The following is a 27,038-nucleotide window of genomic DNA, read 5'->3' as shown; positions in this document are numbered from 1 at the left end:
GTGTTCCCAAGTATTCTAATGGTACTTGCCCTAATCCATAGTTACATTGTGGCATTAGTTCTACTGATTGATGTGTTACTTTGTATTTGGCTTATCATCTTGGCATATTCATTCTGAAATTTCTTGATAAATCTTTAAACTCATCAGGTGTCTGTGGTCATTTACATTATAAAGTGTGGATAAACGTACTTGGTATATGAAAGTTTTTTTTCCTTTAGGAATCTTGTCACCTGTCCACTGCTAGCTCCTGATCCGTCAGGAGTAATGTGCCTGTGGTAAGTCAGGTACATGAATAGTAAGTGGTGAAGGAGTCACCCCCCGAATTACTCATAGTAGCGTGTAAGAATCACCCGGTTCACGCAAACTCAGTCATTCATATGCACGCCAGGGCCCAGTGCGTGGAAAATTGGTAAAATTGTGACCCGGGTGACCTGCGCGCTCTATTAGTAATTTTCTGGTAGCAGAGCTATGGTTAGGACTAGTTAAGATAGGTAGACAGGATAGTTGATAAACAAACCGTGAAAATAAAATGTGCTGCTGAAATTTTGCATCATTTTAAATATTACGAAAATTGTTTTAAGGATTTATATGTATATGTATATGATTTTTGCATTGCTGCTATAAATGTTATATGTAATATTAACAAAGAATTGTTTGTAAGTGTTCAGTGTAGTCTGAATCCCCGGGGAGGTATATAGCTAACGGTGAGCAGAATCCGGTTAGCTGGAAAAGTCACTTGTTGTGAGTCATTAGTGCAGGGTTAGGAATACCTGGAAGCACTAATTAGGATCTTTTACATCTGAATAAATGATAGCTACGAGTCCTTTTGTATAAAATTTCCATTGTGATATCACCTAGTAAGGGTCACATACGGGAGGAGTAATAGGGTCTCCGAGGCTTGAATGGTAAGTAAAATAGTCCGCTGGTGAAATTCTGACTCAGTATATATCCCGGAAAGAAGTGGATGAGTCAGAGGAGTAACAGGTTCTATATTGCTCGAGTGAGAGGTTAGGCAAAGAAGTCTATCCGGAGTGAATGAAAAGTAGACAGAAGTGGTTTACTAGTAGTGAAAGAAAATTTTTCTACCTGTTTAGAACACTCAGACACAGTGGCAAAAGTTGTGTGTTGTTGACTAAAGTTTGCACTCGCACTTTGGGAAAAGTTAAAAGTTTCCGTTACCTTGTGAAGGAGGGAGTCGGTCGCAAGACTGCTCTGACGTCACTCCGTGCCGCGCTGGTATTGGTCGAGACAGCGGGTGTGTAGTGGAGCCGAAATTGTAAGGGAGGGGTGAGTGCCGGAGCGTGAGACCTCGTCTCGCGAAAAGGCCGCGCACCCATTGGACAAGGATTTTTGTAATAACAGTGTTGATTGGTTACTACGAATTAAAAGTCGCATCAGCATTGGAAGCACAAAGGTAAACAAAATTAATCAACAGGAGCTTGAGAGGAGTCTAGAAAGGTGTATGTGGTACCCTGAGTTTTTACCCAATCCACAAAACTTTGGCTTCTATAAGGAACAGATTTTATGAGGTAGACCGCACATGATGTATGGAGTAAAAAGAAAAATGTCATTTGCCGATAAAGTAAAGAATTTCTTTAAAACGGACAAGCCCATTAGAACGAGGGAGGGGGTGATCATTCCTCCACCAAATACTCCTGCCTCTTTCATGATGTTTGATAAAGGGTATCATACTTGTATATGGTTAGAAAATTGGGCAAAGTATACTGCAGATGACGGGGTTCTAGCATTTCCCATCAATGGTACCTTTAATGGCAGAATATTGTTTAACTTGAGGACTCGCATGAATGAATTGCATCCCAGACCCAGATTAACACAGTACGAAGCCCTAGAAGAGTGGGAAATTGAGGCTGCGGAAAGAGATAGACCCCGGATGGACAAGGGAGTAAGCAAATGGTATCCGAGGATCCAGAAAGAAACCAAAGAGCAGAAAATGAAACATTGGAGACAAAATATGATGGTAGAGGGATTGTTTCCAATGATGGGGGTACTAGAACAAGGGAAAGGGAAATGTAAAGAAAAAACCCATCACGTAATGCCCGTAGGGGACTCAGAAGATGAGCACCTAGAAGATTTGTTGATGAAAAACCCACCTCCCTATGTAGCAGAGTCAGAGCCTCTGAGTTCCCCAAACCCGTTTTCTAGATATCCGAGATGTCGGAGGGATAGTGAGACAGATGGAACAGGAACGGATAGTAAAACCAGTGAGGGGGATGGGTTTTGCAAACCTAGTTCCACGGTCCCAAATTACCGCCCGTTTGGAGAAGACCCTCCTCGGTTGGTTACTCCGACTGCCCCAGTATTTACCCTCCCTTGGTACCGCAAGTGTTGCATGACAATTCTGCAGAAAAGGCTTTACGAGAGCGAGAGAAGGAAGCTCTAGCTAGACAGCGAGATGATTTAGTTCGGACCATAGCCCAGATACATCCCCACCCAGATTCTCTGACCATCCCAGTAACTATTGGTCCCGCTATTCCTCTTTACGGGGATAGACTGGTTAGTCCACGTCCTCCTGTCATGACCCCAAATATGCCAACTCCTAGCATTCCACTCCCGAGAAAAGAAGTGTTCATAGATGATGATCAAGAAAGCGAGTGTGAGTCAGTGGTCCTGATGGATATGCCCATTAGGGAATCTAGAACTCGCATGCCAGGTCCAAGGAGTCAGAGTAGGGCAAAAGAAGTTCTGATTGAAAGCACATCAGGGGTTAGGAATGCCACAGTAGTATCTCCTGAAGAATTGGACAGGTGGACCAAAGAGTTAGAAAAGGAGACCACACCCCAGCCCAAACAATTAGAAATCTATAAATTAAGGATAGAAATAGAGGAACTAATGGCTGGGAATGTAGGATTGGACCGATTAAATTCTTTTAGTGAAGAAGAGTTACTGTTCATCAGCAAAAACCTTACCCGAAACGCTAGATTGCTCCATGAGAGATTAATGGACACAGCCACAGAAATGGGAATCGATGTCAGTCGCTCCAAAATCCTTCAGAAACCCTACAGAGTAGATTTTTCAGACAAAGACTTAGAGAGCTTGAATGTGGTAGGCAAACAGATCCAGATAAAAGAATTACTGAAACTCTTACAGAAATGGGGGGATGTAGGGAAATGGAGAACCCGGTGGGCAAAGAAAAAGGAAGACAGTAGGGCTAAGTCTCAAACTTCAGAATACGTGCTCAAAGAAGTAAGTCCCGCAGAAAAATTGTGTCCCATGAGAGAAGTCCCGGGGGGAAAATACGTTCATGTCCCTTGGTCCCGACAGGATATTGTGTCGTTTACAAATGACTTTCCAAAATTACGGGAGAAGCCAGTCGACTGGTACAGACAGGTCGAACGCTTCATAAAGGTTCAGAAATGTCTCCTAAAAGACCTGGATGGGTTTTTCGACATTGTAGTGCCTGTAGATTTGTGGACTGAATGCAAAATTGAAATTGATTGGCCCAGTGAGGAATATGCAAGAGACGACAAAACCGGAGCTCCCTCACCTGAAGTAATGAGGAAGTATGATCAAGTCATACAATACCTCAAGAAAAAGGTGCCCGCAAAAGAAACCGATTGGACCCGGATAGATAGAACTACCCAAGAGCGTGATGAAACTGTCCACTCCTTTTATGAGAGGTTGCTACAAGTATTCAAAACTTACAGTGGAATCGATAATGTGGACATGAAAGACATGACCCATTTCAGTTACAGATTCGTGCTAGGATTAAGGCCTGAAATATCCCAATGGATTCGAGACAATAAAATCAGTTGGCAGGGAAAGCCCATAGATGATGTCCTAAAATACGCAAAATACTGCGAAGATGAAATAGAAAACAAAAAGAAAGCCCTCAAGGAGAAGGTTATGTGGGCACAAGTGCAATTAGCTGAACAGCAAGAAAAGCAGTTAAGTAAATTGAATTCTAATAATAATGCCCAAAATACCAATGCTGGGGGAGGAGGGAAGCCCCGGGTAAAAATGAGTCGGGAAGAGGCTATGAAGAAATTCCCCTGCCACGGGTGCGGCCAGATAGGGCATTGGAGAGACGAGTGTCCACACCTACAGGCCGGTAATGCCCCTATAAATGGTTTAAATCCACAGATGCAGAAAGAGGGGACGAGAAAGAACCAGCAACAGGTAAAGCTACCTCCAGTACCTCGCGCTCCTAGACAGAATTATAAGAATCAGGGTCAGCAGAATGAAAGGTCGGAGATATGGGAAGGAGAGAATGAGAGAAATGCAGCAATTCCACAGTACTTGTTAAACGATTCTTTCCTCTGTGATGAACAAGATTGACGGGGCCTGAGGGGGGAGGACAAGGAGTGCGTACTTGGCGCCTCCTTACCGGTAGACCAGACTGGACCATACATTGAAGGAAAGGTTGAGGGAAAAGACGTCACCTTTCTGTTGGACACTGGTGCTACCCGATCCACTGTGAGAACAGTGGATGTTCCTAACCTACCCCTCTCGGGAGAAGCAATCCAAGTAGTGGGTGTCTCCAATCAAATAATCAGTACTCCAGTAACAGAACCCATGGAAATCTCTATAGGAAATTTTAAAGAAATGCACAGATTTGTGGTCTGTGATTCCAGTCCTGTAAACCTGTTAGGACGCGATTTGTTGTGCAAAATGAACTGCACCATCTTTTGCACACCGAAGGGTGTCGAAATTCAGACCCCCGATGAAGATGGTTTGTACAAGCTGATGTTAGTGAGACCTGACACTGATATTAGACCCTTGTCTGTTGAAGACTTACCTGAAGAGCTCCAGTTAAGAGTGGTACCCGAAGTATGGGATTTCACGGGAAAAGATGTTGGCTTAATGGCAAATGTGGACCCTGTTAAAATAGCAATAAAGACAAATGCTGTATACCCCAGAACAAGACAGTACAAAATGAGTGCAGAAGTAAAGGCAGGAGTCGCAATTGAAATTAACAGGTTACTCGAAGCAGAAATCATACAGGAAGTATTGAGCAGTCCCTGCAATTCGCCCATCATTGGGATTAAAAAGCCTAGTGGAAAGTACCGGGTAGTGCAGGACCTACGCAAGGTAAACCAAATTGTTGTACCTTGCTGTCCCATTGTGCCCAACCCTGCAGTGATACTATATCAGATTCCTTGGAATGCGGAATGGTTCACTGTCATTGACCTGTGCCATGCATTCTTTTCCATCCCATTGCATCCCGAAAGCAAGTTCCTTTTTAGTTTCGAATTTGACAGCCATATCTATGTCTGGAATCGTGTCCCTCAAGGGTACACTGAAAGTCCATCGATTTTCAACCAGATCCTAAAGAAATGCCTTGAATCTCTAGTACTACCAAGAGAGTCCGTTTTAGTGCAGTACATAGATGACCTGTTAGTGGCATCTAAAACTCAAACTGACTGTGTCACAGACTCCATTGCTTTGCTCAATCACCTAGGAAAGGGAGGACATAAAGTATCGCCCGACAAGTTACAGTTCTGTAAAAACTCAGTAAAATATCTGGGGCACCAGATAGAGAAAGGAATCAGAAAAGTCACTACAGAAAGGATCAAGATAATTAAAGCAATGGACCTACCCCGAACTCAGAAGGAGGTAAGGATGTTCCTAGGAGTTGTGGGGTACTGCAGGCAGTGGATTGTGGGATTCGCAGCTCTAGCAAAACCTTTGATAAAAATGACCAAGAAAGGAGTAGAAGACCCAGTCAGTTGGGACAGTGAAAGCATGTCCGCTTGGGTAACATTGCGAAATTGTCTATGTACCGCTCCTGCATTAGGTATGCCTGATTATTCCAAGCACTTTGAACTGTTCTGTGACACAAGGGAAAACTGTGCTCTCTCAGTCCTGACCCAGGAGCATGGGCTGGTCAGGCGTCCCGTGGCCTACTTTTCGGCCACTCTAGATCCAGTGGCTGCTGGATTACCCGGATGCCTGAAGGCAGTAGCTGCTACTTGCATTAGTCTAGAACAGAGTGAGAATATTGTCATGGGACATCCTGTCACCGTATATGTTCCACATTCTGTTGTAATCCTGCTGACGAGAACAAAGACCCAGTATCTCACACCTAGTCGGCTGACTAAGTATGAGAGAATTTTGATTGGTGCTGAGAATGTAACGATTTCTCGGTGCAATATCTTAAACCCTGCAACGTTATTACCTGTTCCTCTGGACGTAGACGCCGAGGATGAAATGGAACATAACTGCATTGATCTAACAGAATTCAGCACTAAGCCCCATCCTGACATTTGATAAATAGCCTTACTTGATGGGGATCTTACAATCTTTGTGGATGGCTCGTGTTTAAGACATGAGAGTGGAGGTCTGTGTGCTGCCTATGCTGTAGTCACATTAACGAATACCCTGGAAGCATCCTACCTATGCGAAGTGAAATCTGCGCGAGTCGCAGAACTCATCGCGTTGACCAGAGCATGTAAGAGGGGTAAAAACAAAAGAATTACTGTTTATACCGACAGCCAGTACTGTTATGGGGTTGTTCATGACTTCGGCCAACTATGGTTACAAAGAGAATTCATGACTTCCTCAGGTACCCCTATCAGGAATGGAAAGGTGGTACAAGAATTACTGGAAGCTATTCAATTGCCCAAAGAATTGGCTGTGGTCAAGTGTGCGGCTCACAGATCCGGAAATTATGATGTGACAGCCGGAAACCGATACGCTGACCAAATCGCCCAGTTTTGTGCCCGACACCAAATGTCACTCCAAATTGGGTTATGGGGTGGAAACAGCTGCCAACTGATGTTGTTTGAGAATGTGTCAACATGGGAAGAATTGAGAGGCTTACAACAGGCAACAGACAGGGAAGAAAAAGGTAGTTGGAGGGCGAATGAATGCAGAATAAGGAATGATGGTGTGGTGGTAAACTCAACTGGGGTGCCTGTACTGCCCTACAGCCTGATAGATCCCATGGTCAGGATGATACATGAACCAACACATATGGGAAGGGACGCAATGTGTTGTGTGTTTGACAAAGTGTTCTATAATTCAAGGTTCAGGAACCAAGCGGAAAGGCTTTGCCAGAGGTGCCTAGTGTGTCAGCAATTCAATGCAGGAAAGAGGACTGTAGTAGAACAGAGTACCATTGGAAAGGCAGTAGGTCCCTTTGTCAGGATGCAGGCAGACTTTATAACAATGCCCAGATGCAAGGGATATAGGTATGTCCTGGTCATAGTGTGCCTATTTTCCAGGTGGGTGGAGGCCTACCCAGCAAAGAAAAATGATGCCTTAACTGTAGCCAAATTATTACTCAGGGAGTTGATACCTAGGTTTGGAATTCCTGAGACGATTGAAACAGACCAAGGTGGGCATTTTGCCAACGATGTCCTAGAAGAACTCTGTGCGGCATTTAAGATGAAGCAAAGGCTGCACTGTGCATACCATCCAGAGGCTTCTGGGGTAGTTGAGCAGATAAATGGCACGATCAAGTCCAGATTGGCGAAGATGTGTGATGCCACCAAAATGAACTGGATAGAAGCTTTGCCCCTTGTGCTGATGAGTTTGAGAAGTATTCCGAATCGAAAAACAGGCCTGAGCCCCCATGAAGTACTAATGGGGAGAGTGATGCGACAGGCTTGGGTACCTGGACACAAAATGCTAAGCATTTCTGATGATTTGGTACTGGAATACTGCAAGCTGCTGGGTGACCAAGTGCGTTCTCTCTCTCACCAGATTGGAGAGACAGCTGACGACTGGCCCAAGACTCCAGCACATAAACTGCAACCAGGTGATTGGGTGGTGTTAAAGAAACACACCCGGAAGAGTTGCCTTGGACCAAAGTGGGGAAAGCCAAGACAAGTGATCCTTGTCACTACGACTGCTGTAAAGTGTGCTGGTGTACCGAAGTGGATCCATGCCAGCCACACGAAGCGGGTAACTGGAGAAAACGCGACTGGAGCTGAAGGCAGCTCAGCTGAGGAGACTCCCGAAGAGGGTCCGGATCTCGCTGACATCGAACTGCCGAGCACAAGTCGAGACGTTGATTGGTACCCTGCCGACGACCAGGTTCTTGATCCAATACGAACCAGGAAATATTCCTACCTAGACAGTGAGTGGGATAGTCCAGGTGAGACAGAACTAGAGGACGAAGGTCAGGTCAGCGAAACTCACATCACAACTGATCAGGAAATAGGCCAAGTAGGGACAGATCAAGACATCGACACTCCTCCTGAAACTCCGGAGTCTGGAAAGGGACAGATAGTGGTCAAAGTTGAAGTTCATGCGGAAGAAAATGAAGGGAACAAAGTGCATGAACCAAAGCAGATAGAAATAGATGAACGTGTTCAGGAATCGGAATCCAGTTCACCGGAAAGCAAAGAAAACGTACAAAGCAAACCTGAACAGGGCCAGCTCAGGGACCAGGCAGAAGAAATAGATGAAAGACCTGGAACTAGTCAGACAGGAAGGGAAATAGACTCTGCCAACACCAAAGGGCCACAACGAAGTGAAATAAAAAGAGGACACGAGGAAGGCCAAGTTTCCTCGACCACAGAAAGCCACAGGGGCAAAAGTGAACCCCGATACGTCAAAAGGCTGAGACTCCGAATTAAAACAGTCGAGGAAAAACTGAAAGACCGAAAGAGGGCTGAAAGTGAAAGAAAAGCAGCCCGAGGCAAGTCTCTGAGAAAGAGCGACAGAGTGAAGAAACAGAACAGACTATATCGGAGCCCTGAATGGACATACTTGGTGTTGGAAGAAATTGATGAGCCCAACCACAGTGGCAAAAGTGACGAAGAGTCCAGTACTGATCGGAGTTCGGACGAAGACCCTCCTTGAGACAGAACCGAGTGAACTCTTGGTGTAAGGAGACAAAGAGGGGTTGCAAAAGCCACCTGTAAGCTAAAATGTTTGATTCAAACGTAGCTGGAAGATCCAGATTTGGATGTTGCAAAACGTGCTGTAAAATATGCTTATGTAGTGTAGCTATGTTGATAGTGATGTGGATAGGACTAACAGTTTTTATTCCTTTTATGATAAGTAAGGATCCTAACTTGTCCCCTACTGAACCTGAAGTGGTAGACACAGAAGTTGTACAGACTGTAGAAACTCCATGAAGCTTAGAACAACGTGACAACCCAGTTAGTCTGAGACACACTCGACCAAAATTAGAAGCATCAGATGAGGGTGGACTACATTTTCACCAGATGAGAAACCGGACTCACTTAAATGTTTTCGCTAACCTTTTAGTGCATTATGTAGAGGCTATGGAAATAGAAGATTGTTATGTTTGCATGAAGCTACCCACTTCTGTAGCCGAAGGTGTGACATATCACCACTTACCCCTAACCTACGGAATTTCCTGTAGTATATTAGCTAGCTTGTTTTATAGAAGCACTTTACAGTACTACTATTCAAATGCTGACGTAATCTTTTCTGAACTTCCTATTAGGGGACACCTGAACCTTGTACATATTAGAAGCGAGGTAACCCGTTATATGGGAGAATATTTTCTGACTATAGGGGACATAGACTTAAATGAAGCAAGACAAGCTAATCTGACCTGTTCTTTGCAAGAGCAGGAAAAGATGTTTATAAAGATGGCAGACAGAAGGAGGGAAAAGTTTCAGAAAAAGGCAAATGACGAAAAGGATAGAGTCCCTAGGTGGGCTGAGCACATGGACAACACCTCGCAAGGCGAAGCTACTCCTGCTTTGTTGCTGGATTTTGAACGGAAAGGGAAACTTTGTCTCCATAGAGAAAGGACAGAATATTATAACAATGTATTCATCGGTTCCAGCGAGTGTGAACATAATTACAAGGTAATTGAAGGTTGGGGTTTCAAAAATGGGTCAGAACCTGTGTTCCCCGGAATTTATTATATATGTGGGAACAAGGCTTATTTCAAATTGCCGGATCACTGGTATGGAAGCTGCTACTTTGGCATTGTTTTCCCGAAAATATACCATGTGAATAATGCTGCTGGAAGCAATGAAGAAACTAATGGCTTAGCGCGTAGAAAACGTAAAAGTGTAGGTGAAATTATAGGTGATATTTTTAGTGCACTGATACCTGGAATGGGGGTAGTTCTGAATACTCACAGAATCTGCAAATTGTCTACAGTAGTGGATCGGTTATCAACTGACACTGCTGCTGGATTCCTGCTGGTCAATACTGAGATGGTTGCGATCAGATCAATGGTTTTACAGAATCGCCTTGCTCTTGATACCTTATTGGCGAAAGAGGGCGGAGTCTGTAGAATGCTGAAGGCGCAACATTGTTGCACCTACATACCTGACAAAAGTATCGAACTTAAGAAATATGTAAGGAACATAACTAATTTGGAAAAAGAACTCAAACCATTAGAGGTTGACAGTGCCTGGACGAGACTGACCGGAGGTCTCTCCTCTATAGGTAGTTGGTTTTCTAACTTAGGTAGAAATCTTCTGTGGAAAATACTGATGCCAATAGCTGGAATAGGTGTGGTTGCACTGGTCATATTCATCTGCTGTAAATGTCAAAAATGCAAAAAATACACTGTGAATAAGAGAGGAGTGAAGAGAAATATTGATGAGTTAGAATTAGAAGAATTGAGGAATCAAATCTACAAAAAGGCCAAGAATCACCACTCTCATAGAGAAGCTGAAAGAAAACTCAACAATAAGTTCATCGAAATTGAGATGCATGATATGGAAGAATGAAAGTTGGCATCTGTTTCCTATGTAGTGATGATAGTAAATATCATCAAAGAGGGGATTGATGGAGCAAGGATTCGCACGTAAAGCGACTTGCTCTCACTCATGAACCTCGCCTAACTTATAATCATATTAATCCAACTGTCCGTCATGTATTTAGCATTTTTCCCCCACACGCGGGTGTCCCCGAGAGGCTTGCCTGTGTGTCTTTCATCCTAACAATGCTTGCATTACGGAAAAGGCTGCTTTGCAGAAATCCAGTCTGCGCATGCGTCGGTCATACTCACGTGATGTGACGCACTCGCATTCTGGAGGGATTATATTGCTCATGCGCACTGTTGCAAACATGGCCGCTTGTCTCTCACCACGCTCTCTGCTTGCTACTGCTGCTTCAGCCTATCTGTCTTTTTGCACTAAACTTTAATGCTATAGATATTATGAAATAAGGGGTGCAGTAAAGTCTATAAAGGTATACAGTGTGATCATTTTTACGTATGATTCTAATTTGTTCTCGCTTACTTTTCATGTACCGCGTCTCTGGGGGCTGGGGAAACTTGAGCTGCACCATACTTGAAGCTCTTCTGAACCCTGTCACGTGACATGGGAGAAACCCACTGCGCAGAAGCTAAAACAAGCCAGCTGGCTCCTGAAGCCCGATGCGCCTGGGAACCCATCGCGAAGAAGCCATATTCTACCTTGACTCAAGAAACACTGTTGCTATATACTGTGCACTTGTATTGTCTTCTGTATTCCTATGCCTGGGAACGTGAACCCAAGGGGCGGGTATGCAAAATTTAATAGTAATGATGTGAACACGAAATTCTAGGAGGTGACAATGTCCAGGTCCCCTCTCCTGACCAATCATAATGTGGGAAACTGTCACTTGCAACATTAGTGGGTGGTCCAGGGGTCCCCAAACCGTATAACTGGCCTAGTGTAGCTTAGAGAAATTGTCCGACTTGTCCGAGTAGCAGACCTGTCACTGACCCTACGAACTCTATAGGTGATCAATCTAGAGTGCTGCGGAGCGCTCTGTCCATACTTTCCACAAACTCCTAGGGGTGGAAATAGTCCTAAGTGCTGGCGAAGCACTTTTGCTGGGAAATTCGAAAACCCAATCGGGGTTACTGGCGGATTACTTGCAGAGAGGGGTAACGCAGGCGTTGCATCCGAAGCTGTGGGTGTTGGTCGTACCTTGATGAGCCCAGTCCTGACCCAAACCTGAGGGGTATCCTGTCCTGACTGTCCGTGAGCTATACCTGCTTGCATCCTGGTATTCCATTCCTTGAGGGTCCTTGTCCCTGTCTTTCCAAACTGACCCGTGGCCAGGGTTAGTCTTCATTCCTAATTAGGTAATTATTAATCTGTGGGTACGTCTTCCTATCTCTCTTTCTTCTTTTCTTAATAAAGCACTCTTGCCTGTGATATTGCCCTATCACTTTGAAATGCAAATTATATGCAATGGTTTATTAGAATTGTTCCACTTCTCTCCCCTCCTGTAGGAGATTATTAAACTGTCATATTTCATTAGTGTGTTCCAATTTTCCCCTTTCCTTTAGCATGGTTGCAGTGAACTTAGTAAGAATAGCATAAGTAGCCTAGTTTAAGTACACATTCTAGGTCCCGTTCATGTCCCTTGCCTTAGTTTAAAACTTGTGCTGAAGAGCGTGTTCACTAAATGCTCATACCCTGTAGTGTTCCCAAGTATTCTAATGGTACTTGCCCTAATCCATAGTTACATTGTGGCATTAGTTCTACTGATTGATGTGTTACTTTGTATTTGGCTTATCATCTTGGCATATTCATTCTGAAATTTCTTGATAAATCTTTAAACTCATCAGGTGTCTGTGGTCATTTACATTATAAAGTGTGGATAAACGTACTTGGTATATGAAAGTTTTTTTTCCTTTAGGAATCTTGTCACCTGTCCACTGCTAGCTCCTGATCCGTCAGGAGTAATGTGCCTGTGGTAAGTCAGGTACATGAATAGTAAGTGGTGAAGGAGTCACCCCCCGAATTACTCATAGTAGCGTGTAAGAATCACCCGGTTCACGCAAACTCAGTCATTCATATGCACGCCAGGGCCCAGTGCGTGGAAAATTGGTAAAATTGTGACCCGGGTGACCTGCGCGCTATATCACTAGCACCAAGAGAAAACCTAAATCACCCAAGTGTGACAGAACGAAGTTGCCAAATTGGCAGTACCACAGTCTGAATCCCGTAGTAGAACAAAATAGTCAGTTTAATGCAAAGTAAAAAACATACCCCTAGAGCTTCAGTACTTCTTAAGAACCACAGTGTATATATCTTCAAATCTGTCTAAAATAAAATTTGAACACCCCGATCACCAGCCATTCTTTCGGGTCCAGTCCATATCGAACACCATGCAAAATTAGGACTCACCAACTAGAGAAATTATGTATAACGTAGCACGAATCTAAAGTTTCTTCCTCATTAGTTCAACGTGTAACTTGGTAAGTTCAAAATGACGTACTATTCAGCAAGTAACTGCAAATATAAAGTAATTCAACCATAAGTGCCAACAGTTCATTATAGTAGCCAGAATATCTCGACACTCCACAATATTCCAACCGCGACCACTGTCTTACCTGTCAGTATTATTAGGTTTGATTCTCCCGTATTCAGTATATCAATTTAGGAATCTCAGTCCATTAGCTGAAAAATAGTAAAATATCTAAGTCTCAGTATTCGTCCACGTGCCAAAAAACGTAACTAAAAACCGTAACTAAGAACAAGTGTTACGAGTTAATTCTCTAACTAACTCCTCACAAATCCAGGGCGAAGCTTACCACATATCTGCATGGACCTGCCATCAGTCATTCCGCGTGCTACGCGGACGCCATCTTGTAGTGGCTTTATATAGTATTAATAACGCGTGCCATCTTGGAGTGGTTAGGATCGTCCCAAATATCTACATCTTAAAATAATTATTGGCCACTAAAGCAAAAACTGATAACACAACAAATGGATAATGTAAAGAAATAAGTAATTATAAAATAACAGCCATACATCGGCGAGTACGCCACCTGCATGCCGGTAATATCAAAGTCCTATCTCTATCATTAGTACACATAAGTAAACAACTTGTGTTATGGTGAATCTTTTCTTACGTTTCGTATCAGTGCCAGTACGCCTAGTCATTATGACGTATTCAAAACTACACAGTACATCAGATTCTCACGTAATATCCGATGTGCCCAAAATAAGGGCTAGTTTCGGGGTGAAAGTCATCGCAAGTATTAATGATCAGTATGGCTTACTAATATAAAAACCAATGATAAGGGAAAAGATAAGCAAAAGGACATAGTGTGAGGGAGAAAATGAAGTAATCAGACAAGGATTACATCTATTAAACAATGTACATTATACAGATTATTATATCTAAATGACATTCTGTTAAAGCAGGTAACCAAAGTACAGCTACAATAACAGTAAATATAATCAATCATGTCCTAAATAGTATTCAAATTCATGATCAATATTTAAACCTAGTTCCACAGCTTTCAATTTCATTAACCACATTACCTCTCTGCGTCGCGGTTGTAACTGTCTATTTCCACCTCTGGGATCACGTTTGACATGATCAATCCCGTGGTAAGTAAACACATGTTTATCTTTTTCTTGGTAATTCCTGACCATGTGAGAAGCGATTGGATAGCGGGTATCTCCTGTTTTTAAAGCTCTAAAGTGCTCCACCATCCTTTCTTTCACTTTCCTGATAGTGCTCCCAACATATATCTGTTTACAAGAACACACTATGACATAAACTACAAAAGTAGTATCACAGTTAATAAACATGTCAATGCAGTAATCTCCAGTGTCATTGTAGTTGAAAGTTTTTACTCTTGTTTTAGCCCATCTGCACGAACTGCACTTACCACATTTATAAAAACCTTTTGATGTTTCAATTAGCCAATTAGGCTCTGTGATAGATGCTGTCAGACAATTCAGGTGGTTTTCACTGATGGTGTAGTTTCAATGATCACTCTACACCGGCATCTTCCTCCTACGTGCATTATTTCAGCACTTCTATCATCTGTCTAGAGGTTGTTTGGCTTGCATGTCCCAGGCTTCAATCAACGAAAACATACCCTTTCCGCAAAGGAGTGTACCTTCTTCTAAGAATGTCTGAGAGCTGCAGAGGAGGAAAGATGGGGCCTAGTATCTCTATTGATGCATTGCAATTTATAACTTGACCACAAAATTTGATCCTAGGGAAAGTCCGTTATCGCTCATGACCCAGATCTCACATCTTCCAAACTTCCCAACACTTTTACTGGGGTTAAAATAAAGCCAAAGCCGATTGCAAAAGAATAAAAAAAGTACATTTTCATTGGTGTTGCAGGCACAAGCCTGCACCGACTTTGCTTCCACTTGCATATCACTGGGCAGAATTTGTTTAGAACTATTAAATTACGGTGGTTGTGTTTTTAAAAATTCATTAAGCAATTTCAAGTGTCTTCCTCTTTATGCTTTTATTCTAAGTACTTAAATTTGTATGCAGTGATGTGAAAGCACTTTATTCCTTTTCTGATACCTTCTATTAAATAAACCGCGCCACCCAAGGCTCTATTGTGAAATATCCTGTCCTTCACTATTGATATAGCTCTTTCTGTGACAAGCCTGCTGTGATTGTAGGCCAGATACGATAGGGAATCCCAGAACGTTGTAAGAAACGTATTAATGTAATATTGTACGTCTACTATTCAAACGTCTGCCCAGCATCTAATATGCACTGTTGATGGACTTGAAATAAACAGTGCCGGCTCTTCCGCTAAGACAGAGGAGCGTCGTCGCACTGCTCCCAGAACAGTGGAAAAGTGAAAAATGAAATTATAATAGCCAGGTTATTATCATTTTATTTTTTGTTGCTGCAGGGCTGGGCTGGGGTGGGGTGGGGCTGGTAGCACAGGGAGGAAGAGTGGTTCATGCACACTAAGGACTTTATTTATGAGGGCTTGCGCCGCCATTGCGTTTCTTTTTTGTGACGCTGCAGCAGTGTAAACAATGTGCCACAATGTCCCCTATTTACAAAGTGATGCATGTAGGCAGAAGCGTCACTTTGTAAAGCCCTGCGATACATTATACCTGTGTCAGGTATAATGTATGCAGTGTGGGCATTCCCATGTAAAAAAAATGCATAGGAGTGGTGCAGTGAAATCTATGAGATGTGCCACTCCTACGGCTTGAGTGCCCCACGGTTCTTACGCCTGCTTCAAACAGGCGTAAGGCGTGACACAGGGCCTTTTACATGGGACTCGCCCCATGTGTAATGACACATCGCTGGAGTTGTGTCAGTTTACCGACACACTCCAGCAATGCGCTATTACTGTGCCACCAGATACGCCAGGATTCCTGACGTATCTGTGCAATCCTTGCTACATGGAGCGCCATAGTGTAAATAAGGCACATCCTTGGTGTCGTAAGGATGGTGCAATTAAAAGTGTTGCATCGCTGATTTACCCAGCGATGTGACACTTTTCATAAATGAGGCCCTGAGTGCGCATGACTGCTTGGCTGGCCGTCTTGGCCTGGCCAAACATTCATGCTCAGTTTGCATGTTCCCCACCAGACTGTAATGCACAGCCTTGTGAGGAACATGCTCAGGCTCCTACTGCCTGTCTGAGTGCAGCGTTGTGATTAGCTTAGGGGAGTCTGTGTGCTTACGGGACTCTTCAGCAACAACAGAGGAGAGACAGAGGCGACCGCGGCACGAGGAGGTGTTGTTTTTTTAATATTTTGTTCCCCCTGCCCCTCCCAATTCCCTGCCAGCCGGCATTGGAAATAAAAACTCATTATTGTTGTAGTTATGTTTCTGTGAATAAATAAATTGAAAAGAACGCCATTCAACTATTCGTGCCGGGGAGGCTTGTGCTTTTGTGGCCTTGTCCCTTCCGTGCTCAATTTCTTTTGGTTCCGCTCGCCGGGCGTGAACTCTCTACTTATAGCGGCTATTTCCCCACCAATTTAGCTTGCAAAATGAAGCTCGTGAGGTTCTTGATGAAATGAAGCCATGAAACGGTTACTGTAGAGCTGAAAAATGGAACCCAAGTTCATGGAACAATTACAGGTGTGGATGTGAGTATGAATACACATCTGAAAGCTGTGAAAATGACCCTGAAGAACAGAGAGCCTGTACAATTGGAAACATTAAGTATTCGGGGCAATAACATTCGATACTTCATTCTGCCGGACAGTCTCCCTCTTGATACACTACTGGTTGATGTTGAACCGAAAGTTAAATCCAAGAAAAGAGAAGCAGTTGCTGGGAGAGGCAGAGGCCGAGGTCGTGGAAGAGGACGTGGCCGCGGAAGAGGCAGAGGAGGACCCAGACGATAATTTTTCACAAGTTACAAATGTTCAAAAATTTAATGTTTTGTACAGGTTTTGTTTTTTTAATAAATGGGTATATGCCCACAACTTGAAAAAAAAAAAAAAAAAAAGAAAAGAACGCCATTAACATACATCGGCATTGTTTGAAACTCAAAGAATTAATTGGAACTCGAAACCTCTTACTTTTTATTGGTAGCACTAGCATCCTAGTGAGGAAGTATTCAAAACGTAATACATACCCAAAACAAACATTTTTAAATCGATTTAAGATTGCAAATTTGTTTGTAACAAACGACCAAGATTGTAATCCCTAAATATAATTACTTCCTTGAGCAACTGGCAAGGCCAGCTAGTTAACACTAATGTGCAAAGGGAAGAAACCTGATAATATTAGAAGTTTAAAGGATACCCTTGCTAGAGGTAGGGGTGAGGTTGCAGCAGTTTCCTCCAATGAACTACAGGAGGACTGGCTGGAATCCCTTCAAGGGTTTGTGGAATGTGTCTGGTCCCTTTTGAGGGAAAATGCAGTTTCTATTGAGTTGTTTAATTTGAAAGAAGATCTTTTAATTTTTGGAACCTTTCCATGTTGTTGGTTTACACTCAGAAGTGTCTAGGATAGTTTGACAATATATATTTTTTAGTAAACAGTGAAGCACAACTATGTTTCATAGTTGAACACCTGACATTTGACAGACAAACTGCTTGAATTTTTTCACTGGAAAGGGCGTAGACCAGGACTGCTTCCAGACAGCTTCCTGCACCTTGAGGCTATGCCCACTGGGAATATTTGCCTTCCTACTGTGAACTTCTCTGCTCATGGAAGCCATGACTTGAAGAGGATCCTGTGTGTCTGAGGGAAGCTGCTGACCTATGATGAACGCCCATATACTTGGTTTGCTAGAATCATGAAGTTGGCCGGGACTGAAGTAAAACATGTTTGTCCATTTTGTAGTAAACGTGCAAAAATTGTGGAAATGAGCACTAACTCAGTTTTTGCACAAGTGCATCCTTTATATAATCTGGGACCAGCCTCTACAGTTGTACTCTCTCATTCATGGGCATAATGGCTGGCGGGTCGATATGCCAATGTAAGGTGTCACACAAATTACCAAAAATATTGAAACATTGTTTTTGTTTTTTTAGAGGACTAGTGTCGCTCCAAAGGCAAAATGCTATTTGACCTGCAGCATCAAAAGATCCAAGCACTGTCCTTGCAGGCAATAAACCTGCCTGATAAAGCATGAATTACTACTCTGAGGCGTTGAAGAACTTCACTTTCATCAACTTAGGTAAGATTTTTTTTTTTAACTGCCAACTGAGAAATAATTTATTGTAGGCATAGTTTTAAAAATAAAAAGAGGTAAACCTGATGAGGACATTTGACTTCAGGGTAATAGCACTAGGGTTTTACAATGAGAATTTCTAGTTGGCCTTTAACACCCGTTGTTGACCTGTGGGATCGGTGTCAGGCTTCGATGCCTTCCCGGCGTATCTTAGGGAAGCAGCTGTATGACCTGTGTGCGCTATTACAGGCACAATATCACAATGTGTCTGATTTCGAAGGGCGTGGGTATCAGGGATATGTCTATGTGTGTCCCTTAGGCCATTGGCCATGTACGTATATGGTCACTTCCGGCCGTGTAGCCAGCATGAAGTGAGTGGATGATCAAAGAATGTAAAAACTCCTGGGGGCATATTATCAAGGGGGGGCGATAGGCAATTATCGCCGGTTTAGCGGACGTTTTCGGCTGCTAAACAGCGATAATTCTATTGCTAAATTAGCAAGCATGCAAAGTGGGCGTACCGAACCTGTTAGCGGCTGAAAGCAGTCGCTAACGTCGCTATCGCCTATTAGCTAGGCGGGCGTAGCAATGGAAATATTCCCGCTATCGCCAAAAACTAACCCCTGCTCAGACCAGTTCATAGCCATGTTATCCAATGGGAGGTGGATAACATGGCTAAGAGCATTTTGTCGCTAATGTGAGAATATCGTTGTATTCTCAGCGATATTCCCGCTATCGCCGGAAAAATTATCGCTTTGGAGATAAACGTTGCTAATAGCACGTTATCTCAGCGATAATTTCTGGCGATGCTTAGCGATAAAAAAATTGTTGCTAAGCCCAGTTAGCGATAAATATCGCTACTCATTGGTAATATGCCCCATGGTGCTCTGAGCATACGGAAGTGGGCAGAATATTTGGGTGGACAGACATCGAGGACAGTTTGCCAAATTTTGTGGCCATGGTGTATTTGTAAACATAGTAGGACCTTTAGGATTGGACAATATTATGTAGGATATAAACATTATTTAGCTGGCACTGGTTCCAAAAATCAGGAATTTTTAAAGAAATCTGCTCGGCAATGCTGCGTTTGAAGTATTATTAGGCCATCTAAATTGTTTAAAACCTAGTAGAAATATTCGGCCCCTGTACAGGGGACGAAAATCACAATTGCCTGCAGGCTTCCGTCACAATTTTCTGGCAGTACGCCCTTTAGTCGCATTGGGTGCAGCTATAAACGTTTTTCACATAATGTTTCTTGAAGACATGTCTGAAAATGTTCTGCTTCCATGCCAGTGGGACCAGAAAATAGGCACACAGACTATACGACAGCTGGCCAGGTCTGTTTTTCCCCTACTTTTGGAATCTACAGGCATGTTGGGCTTGGCATTGTCTTCTATACCGGATAGCACAGTCAGTGCCGGCTTTAGGGCAGTGCGACTGGTGCAGCCGCACTGGGCGCCGACCTGTGGACTGCCGACTGACCTCAAGGGGGCGGCGCTATGTTTAGCAAGAACTTATGATTGGAGAAATGGGGCTACCAAAAATGATTGTTGCACTGTGCATCACCTGCGCTAAAGCCGCCCTGAGCACAGTTATTTTACGGGCTTGTACAGCTGCCGGAGGAGCAACATGCGCCTACTGAGTAAGCAGAAGTGTGGGAGGTTTAATTGCTACTGACTTCATTGCTGGCTTACTTTCTAATTGTGTCATAATGAGATTTCATTTGACCCTGATTGAATTAGGTTCACATTAGCTGATAAATGATTTATTGATTAGGCGGCCTTTAAGAAGCAGTCCTGTAAAATTACACAGTTCTCAAGCAGAAAAGCCTGAAAGGTTGGGGACAAGATGAAACTCTTGGGCACACTGGGAACTGTACAAAAGGGAAATACATACTTTATGGTGGCCTGGTATGGAAATATATCACAGTTCTATTCTGGTTTAAACCAGGCAACACGTCGCCGAAAGTGCTGTATTCGTGCTTCCTTATGTGCTGATAAGGTGAGCAGAGAAGCCCACCCATCTCTTCCGGCTGTGCTCTTCACATCATCCTCCTGTGATCTTCTTCCTTAATGGTGCGTTTCTTGTAGAGGGGAGGTCTCTGAGGAATAAGCGCGGTGCGACCTGGAAGTCCCTCCCTCTTCTCCCTCTGCTTCCTGTGGTCGCAGTGACTCTGACCTTTCACTGGTTGGTACTTTCATCTTCCCCTGTGTTTTCAATAAGGGAAACTCCTGGAACGATCTTCTGTGGGGCTTAGGAGATGCTTGATGAGTTCCTGATGATGCCTTATCTATTTTGAGAGGCTCTGTTTGGCTGAGGAGTTGACTTCTTTCTTCCTTTAATAGTTGGGTGTGTTTGAAAAGGTGTCCAGAAAAACTGGGCCAGCCAGGACTGCTTGGGACCGGGAAGAGCTGAGGCGTGCAAAGGGGTTGCCCAGTGTGGGGAGCACATCCTGGCGGACGAGGGGTTGACGGGAAGAAGGGGAAACGTTCATCTTGAATTCCAAAAGGGCAACAAGTACCCAGAAGACATGACGAATGGATGGGATTGCATCCTAGAAAGGAAAATAAAGTGAAAAAATAGAATCAATGAATTGGACATTTCTTATCCTGTAATACTCGACACTAGAAAGAGCGGTAACTCAATGTTCAGAGCGCCCACCCTCATAAAGTGCTAATCTTTAGATGCAGCAACAAATCTAGAGATTTTTTCTAGTTTTCTTATTGAGAATGCAAACTTCCAAACATCCTAAAAGAGTCTTTGAAGCTCCTTCTGAACTCTGTGATTAACCTTTTAGAAATGGAGGGAGAAGTGCTTTTAAAATGACCTGCTCCATTTGGGTGTCTTAGATTTACCCCTGAAACAAAGTGGGGGACATGCTTACATTGACCTTCTCAATATAGTGTTAAGTGTTCCCTATTGAAACATGGTTTAACATTTCTCTTTAAGGTGCATTTCTGAACATGCCAGGAAAGGTGTTTTTCTGGTGACATTGTGAACACGGTGGGAGAGAAGTCTTCAAGGTGGCCTTCTAAAAATGGCGAAAACAATTGCCTAGGGGTCTGTTCTGACAATATCCAGGTCTGAGAACATTACCACTAAAGAAGACCACAGTTTGTGAAGAGTATAATAGATAAATGAGAACTACATGACTCCATGACTATTTGTATCCGACACACCAACCTAGCAACTTGAAAATATATTTCTTGAACAACATTACACATGGAGTTCACCCTTTTATGAGAGACTTGACCTGCCTTTAAGGTAAGACCAATTAGATACAAAGGCCTGGGAGAAAGGGTTTATTTAACCCATAGAGGGGAACAATTTAGAACCCTGACACACTCTATCATTTCGATTTTTCTCTTTCTGAACAGAGAATAGTATTGACTTGGTTGGGCGGTCCCATTGTGAAAACATCATACTTTTTATCCACATCAGACAATATGATATTTCATTTATCCTTTTAAAAGAGTTGGGACACATATCACCATTTGTAGTGAATGTCATTATTGTGTACTTATCTTTTTTTGAAAAACCATGACTCTGGGTGAATGATCTTGTTGACTGTATAAATGTAGAGGTACTATGGATGAGATCAGCAATTAACTAGTTTTGAGAGGTTTTTAGAACCCTCAGGGATATATCACAGTAACCAAAGGAGATTAACTGTCAGATGGATGGTTCTGTGGGGATACGGTATATCAAGTAGTTTTGTGATGTGCTAAATCAAGATGCGATAAATTACCTTGCAGACATATATCTAAAAGTATATTTCTGTATGTTTTCCTACTGTTAGATTATTCACATTGTTAGAACTCCAAGGAGGGAGGTAATAATCCCTTATTTCTTTGTCCTGAGGAAGGTGGGATTTATTTTGTTATTTTCACCGAAACACATTAACGCTAATATTTCTGAATCCGACCACGAGGAATTACTGGGATGAATTGAGTTGTGATTTCACCAAGAAATGAACTTGATGCAAAACGTTGGATCTGGTTATGCAACAGTACTTTTTGAGACTGTACAATAGGGTCTCCCCGCTAAGACCAGTGGTCCCCCTATCTTGTCTTAAACTGTGGTTGTTTTAATATTGTAAATACTGCTTTTTAAATCTGATGAAGGGCTTTTTACTATTGTACACATTGTTTTTGTACTGTTTACCGTTTATTGTATATCAATTCCATACTACTGAATGTTTTTAATGATGCAAATTATAATGGTTTTATGATGGTATTTTCTTGTGCAATTAAAGCATCTGATGTGTAATCTCCAACTTGGTGGTATATCAGTTTCTGGTGGGAGGTCTCATTCCATAGGAACAGCTAATGTATGGTGCATTACCATTTTAAGTGAACCTGTGGGTGATTGTGGTTGCAACGTCGAACCCAAAGGGAAAATCTTTTTTCTTCTACTGCTTAGTAGTGCCCTGTTCCCTCTGGTTGTAGGGCCACCTCTCTAGTATAAATTCTAGGGCGAATGTGCCCACCAAAGCCATCAGGTTTGTCCGCGCGAACTTTTGCACCTGCAGATCATGTTGCAGGTAAACCGTGCGCTTGACTGACAGGAGGAACTGCATTAAGGCCGGCATCTGCTTATGACTCTTTACTGGTGCCAAAGCATGCTGCAGCCAGTACTCCACCACCCACATACCGCCAGCCCCTCAGGAAACTTGTAATGTTGTGGTAAGGATGTCACCGGCTTCCCAGTGTTCTCTTAACTGTTGCAGGCTGGCAGTGTGACCGTCAAAGTCATAATCGGACCCAAAATCTAAATCTAAAGATTCCAGTGTTAGACCAACCAGGTGGTCCTACATCATTGAACTGTTCGGCTGGGAGCAAGCTGAAAGTAAAGCACTAGTCTGGCCCCTCCATGGATCAACCTACCCCACCTAATAGGAGTTGAGCTTGAGGCTCTCCCAGTTTGGCATGTAAGGGGCCTATAAGAAGCCTTATGTGCTACCAGTGCCACTACCACTTTATAGTGATAAGAGTGCTGTCCTGGAAATAAAATGTGTCCATGTCTTACACACTTAGCCATGCTTCTGTAAATGAAGCAGTTAATAGCTGCAAGACACTCAATTTTCTGGCCACTCCACAGTCATCATGAATGCAGGCATCTCAGGTATCTGTGCTGAGCCCCGGAAACACCTAATCAAATTAAGATCTGCTTACTTTCAACACTGCTCCTTTTCTTGTCGATGGTGTGGTCGAAGGCCAGTGGATCCTGCATGGTTCTGTGGAAAGCCAATTGGTCTGCCAACGTCCGGCGAGCGAGAATCATGTTTTGGAGGACCTGATGAGAAACACAAAGGAGGGAGCTTTTTAATGCTAACCCTAAATCTTATTTTAATTTCAAATGAACCAAGACATCCAGTAATGTTTAACTACACTGTTGCCTTTGGGCCAATAACTTTATGATCTGAGGTACACCGATCTTAGGGTGAAGCCTTCTACAGGCATGGGGCTCCCAGGTGGCCATAAGAGACATGTTTTGTGGATCAACTATAACTTGATATTTAGCAAGAGCATGAATTCTGAATTTTGGCTTGCATCTATGTGTTTTCATAAACCTTCCAGTCTAAATTTTGTCATGATTTACAAGACTACAAAACCCATAAATGCACTTGATAGTCATTCTGAAAATATAGAAATGCTAATTGAACACTCACAGATCTACAAATCTCAGATGGTTTGGTTTTGACCTATTTTCTGCTCGCAAAACTGTGCTGCCCACTGCCTCTCCAGTGTTTTGTTCATGTGCTCCCACTGCAACGCTCTTAAGCTCCTAGCCTTCAGGGCCCCTGTGGTTCCCATCGCGCACCCTGCTCTTTGAGTTTATTGCCCCAGTCCCTATTCCCAGCACTGGTCTATCTGCTCCATGCTTCATGTGATCCTGCCATTTCTTTCTTCCATTTAAGAATTAGCCAACCTGAGCAGCCTTTTCTGTTTTTTTCCAGTCTAATGTTTGTGGCCCAATTGCCCTTAGTACTCTATATTATTGTGCCTGCATTATTTCAGTTCCCAATAAGCCTGGCTTGACAATGACGTTGTATGCTAGACATATGGTTACCAATTCTACAAAACAGTGTTTCTTTACATATGGTCCGCAGACCCACAGGCATCCGTGACTGTTTAGAAAATGAAACAATATTGGCAAATTAATAAAATACATGCACAGTAAAGTAAAACATGTGTAGATTTACACCTAAGTGCAAGAATAAATATACATGTGATTAAATCTTCATGTTTAAGTTTACCTTTGTGAATTAGGCCATTTTACCCAGTTGCAGAGGGACACTAGAATGTCTTTCATGGTGTTACATTTATTTGCTTTAAAGAAATCTATTTGGGAGAATAAATGTTGGCTATTTTACAATGCTGTTTGGGCTCTCCAATGGACCAGTGCCCGCCAGTGCTCTGACTTTTGAAGTTGAGATTATTAACACTATTTAACATTCAATTTATAATAATTCACTGCCTCTGGTGTGGTTCCTAAAGAGTGGAAACAGCATGAGTTAGTACATCCTTCCCAATCTGGTTTAAGCCCCAGATATAGTATGGAAACAGCTTTGTTAGCGGTCTCAGAATCCATTAAGAACTACCTGGATCAGAGGACAGCACCACCCTTATTTGCTTGGATCTGTCAGTGTTGTTCGATAGTACTTCTCATCAAAAGATTTATGTCCAGACTAGCTGCCTTTAGGGTATGTGGCAGCATTTTGTAGCATTTTTTATCAGAAAGGGGACAATTATTCAGGTTGGAGCCTTCTTCCTCCTCTTTTAAAGAACTTAAATGTGGGGTTTCACAGGAGTCTTCCCTAAGCCCTATATTAGTTAATGTGTCATGGCACCTTTGACCGCCATTGTGAGGACTTTTGGGTTATCTACTATGCGGATGATCCACAACGTATCTTCTCACTGGGTGTTAACTCTATTGAACGCAGCTGACTTTTAAGTGCCACCTTTTAGAGATGTACGATTAAATGCATAAAAACTGCTTGCATTGTTAACCAAGATTCTTCTCTTTGTCCCCAAGAAGCCCAGTTGGTCAAATGACTGGTGGCCGACCGTATAGGGACCGGTTCATCTACCTCTGCAGTTGCAAAAAATCTTGGGTCATTTTTGACGCCAGGCTCCCATTTTGCCCCTAAACTACATCACTGGCAGGGGTGTGTTTTTCTTTGATTCGGATACTGAAGAAGACGTTTAGAGATTGTCCATCTTGAATCGCTGAAAATTGTAGTTCATGTGGCAATCACCTCCAGACTTGATCATGTAAATGCTTTGTTCTTTGGACTTCCTAGTTATCTGATTAAACATCTGCCTTTCTTCAAAATGACGTGGCCAGAGTGGTTTTAAAAGTTTCTAGACTCCTTTTGGTAATGGCACACCTCAAAGTACTACATTGGCTTCCGATTGAGAAACATTAATTTTAAAGCCTTGTTTATTGCTTTTGTTCCCTCCACAGGTAGGCCCCCAACTATTTATGTAGAAGGATTGTCCCTGTGTACCACCTCGTGACCTTAGATCCAGGGATCCCTTTCAGATTTTTGCAACCAGGTTCCGCCTCAAGACGAGGGGTAGCCGTTCCTTCACCAACTTGACCACCAAAGCTTGGAATGAGGCTTCTCTCTCCCTGCGCTAGATTCCCAATGAATATCAGTTTATGAAACAATTAAAGACCTGGTTATTTTATTAACTGAGGGTTACTGGTGGGGTCTCACCTGTTTCTAGTGTCAGGACCCTCTTTCTGGCAGCTGTGAGCACAACACGTTTTTTCTATTGTGTTGTATTGTTAGTGCATGCATGCTGTGCAAATGGAAACATTTGATGAATCCTTTATTAAAGATTTTGAAATTGTACTAAGATTGTATAACAGGTTGTCAAAGAAGAAATTAAAGATTTAAACTAGCAAGTGACAGATATAAGCAGGAATGGTTCCATATGGAGCTGTCTGAGAAGCATTGATGACTTCTATATTTAAAGTGGGATAAAAGTTGTGGCGATCATGATGTATTTGCATTGCTGAAACAGAGACAGTAGTGATATAAGAGTGTAACTAGATATTGACTGGATATTAAAACCATATGCTGTATCTGAAAATGCTAAATGATATATCCTGTGTCATCAAGTGAAGGAAGACTATTTTTTATTTTATTAAACTGGATGTAAACATTTATCCTAAAAAAAAAATTAAAGGGTCTTCTATTGATCACTTCAAAAAGTAATGGATTTAGCAAATAAAATGAATGCTTATACTGGGAACATGATGATATTGGTTGGTTGCCTCAGGTTCTAGCCGTACCTGACTCTGCATCCCCGCAGTTAGAATGGAAGGGCGATACACTCCGGCTCCCATCAGCAGCGGCTGCGGGGGTGGCCTTGAGTCCCAGACCGGGTAGTTGAAGAAGATGAGCTTGCTGAAGTTGAACTTGTATGTGAATCTCTTTCCCTTGGTCTTGTGAAGTATCCTCTTGTTGTAGTAATACCTGCATGATACAGGAGACAACATTTGCATTCCTTTTAACTCGATTGATACTATGCTACATATTACTTCCAATAAAGTGATCCTCACACCAATGCCATCTATACAAGGTACAACAAGTCCAGCAATTACAATGCATAACTTGCAGTTTGAAAAAGGGACCAGGGATATTCTCACACTGGGGGCTACTTCATGAAGATATATGGCCAGCTTGTCGAGTGCTGGTAACTGTGGTTGGATTCATGCCAAGGTTCTTGACTATAGTGGGGATTCTTAACTTGTTGGGTCT

At 42.8% G+C, this 27,038-nt stretch overlaps 1 protein-coding gene and 1 pseudogene across 1 annotated transcript in view; one reads left to right on the top strand and one right to left on the bottom strand.

Moving 5' to 3' along the window:
• Positions 1-16,496: 16,496 nt before the first annotated feature.
• Positions 16,497-17,066, top strand: LOC147677690 (small nuclear ribonucleoprotein Sm D1 pseudogene; annotated as a pseudogene).
• Positions 17,067-20,011: 2,945 nt separating this feature from the next.
• Positions 20,012-27,038, bottom strand: part of LOC147677689 (ETS translocation variant 3-like protein) — a 28,993-nt gene continuing 21,966 nt past the window's right edge. The window contains exons 3-5 of the mRNA XM_086946487.1: positions 26,570-26,753; positions 23,437-23,557; positions 20,012-20,816 (exon numbers count right to left, since the gene is read on the bottom strand). Coding sequence (XP_086802613.1) covers positions 20,332-20,816; positions 23,437-23,557; positions 26,570-26,753 — 790 coding nt within the window. The 3' untranslated portion in view covers positions 20,012-20,331. The remainder of the gene's footprint in view (positions 20,817-23,436; positions 23,558-26,569; positions 26,754-27,038) is intronic.

Source organism: Lissotriton vulgaris, chromosome 12 (assembly GCF_964263255.1).
Source record: "Lissotriton vulgaris chromosome 12, aLisVul1.2, whole genome shotgun sequence".
Lineage (NCBI taxonomy): Eukaryota > Metazoa > Chordata > Amphibia > Caudata > Salamandridae > Lissotriton > Lissotriton vulgaris.
The sequence above is the reverse complement of the archived record's forward strand: the minus strand, read 5'-3'. Positions and strand labels throughout refer to the sequence as shown.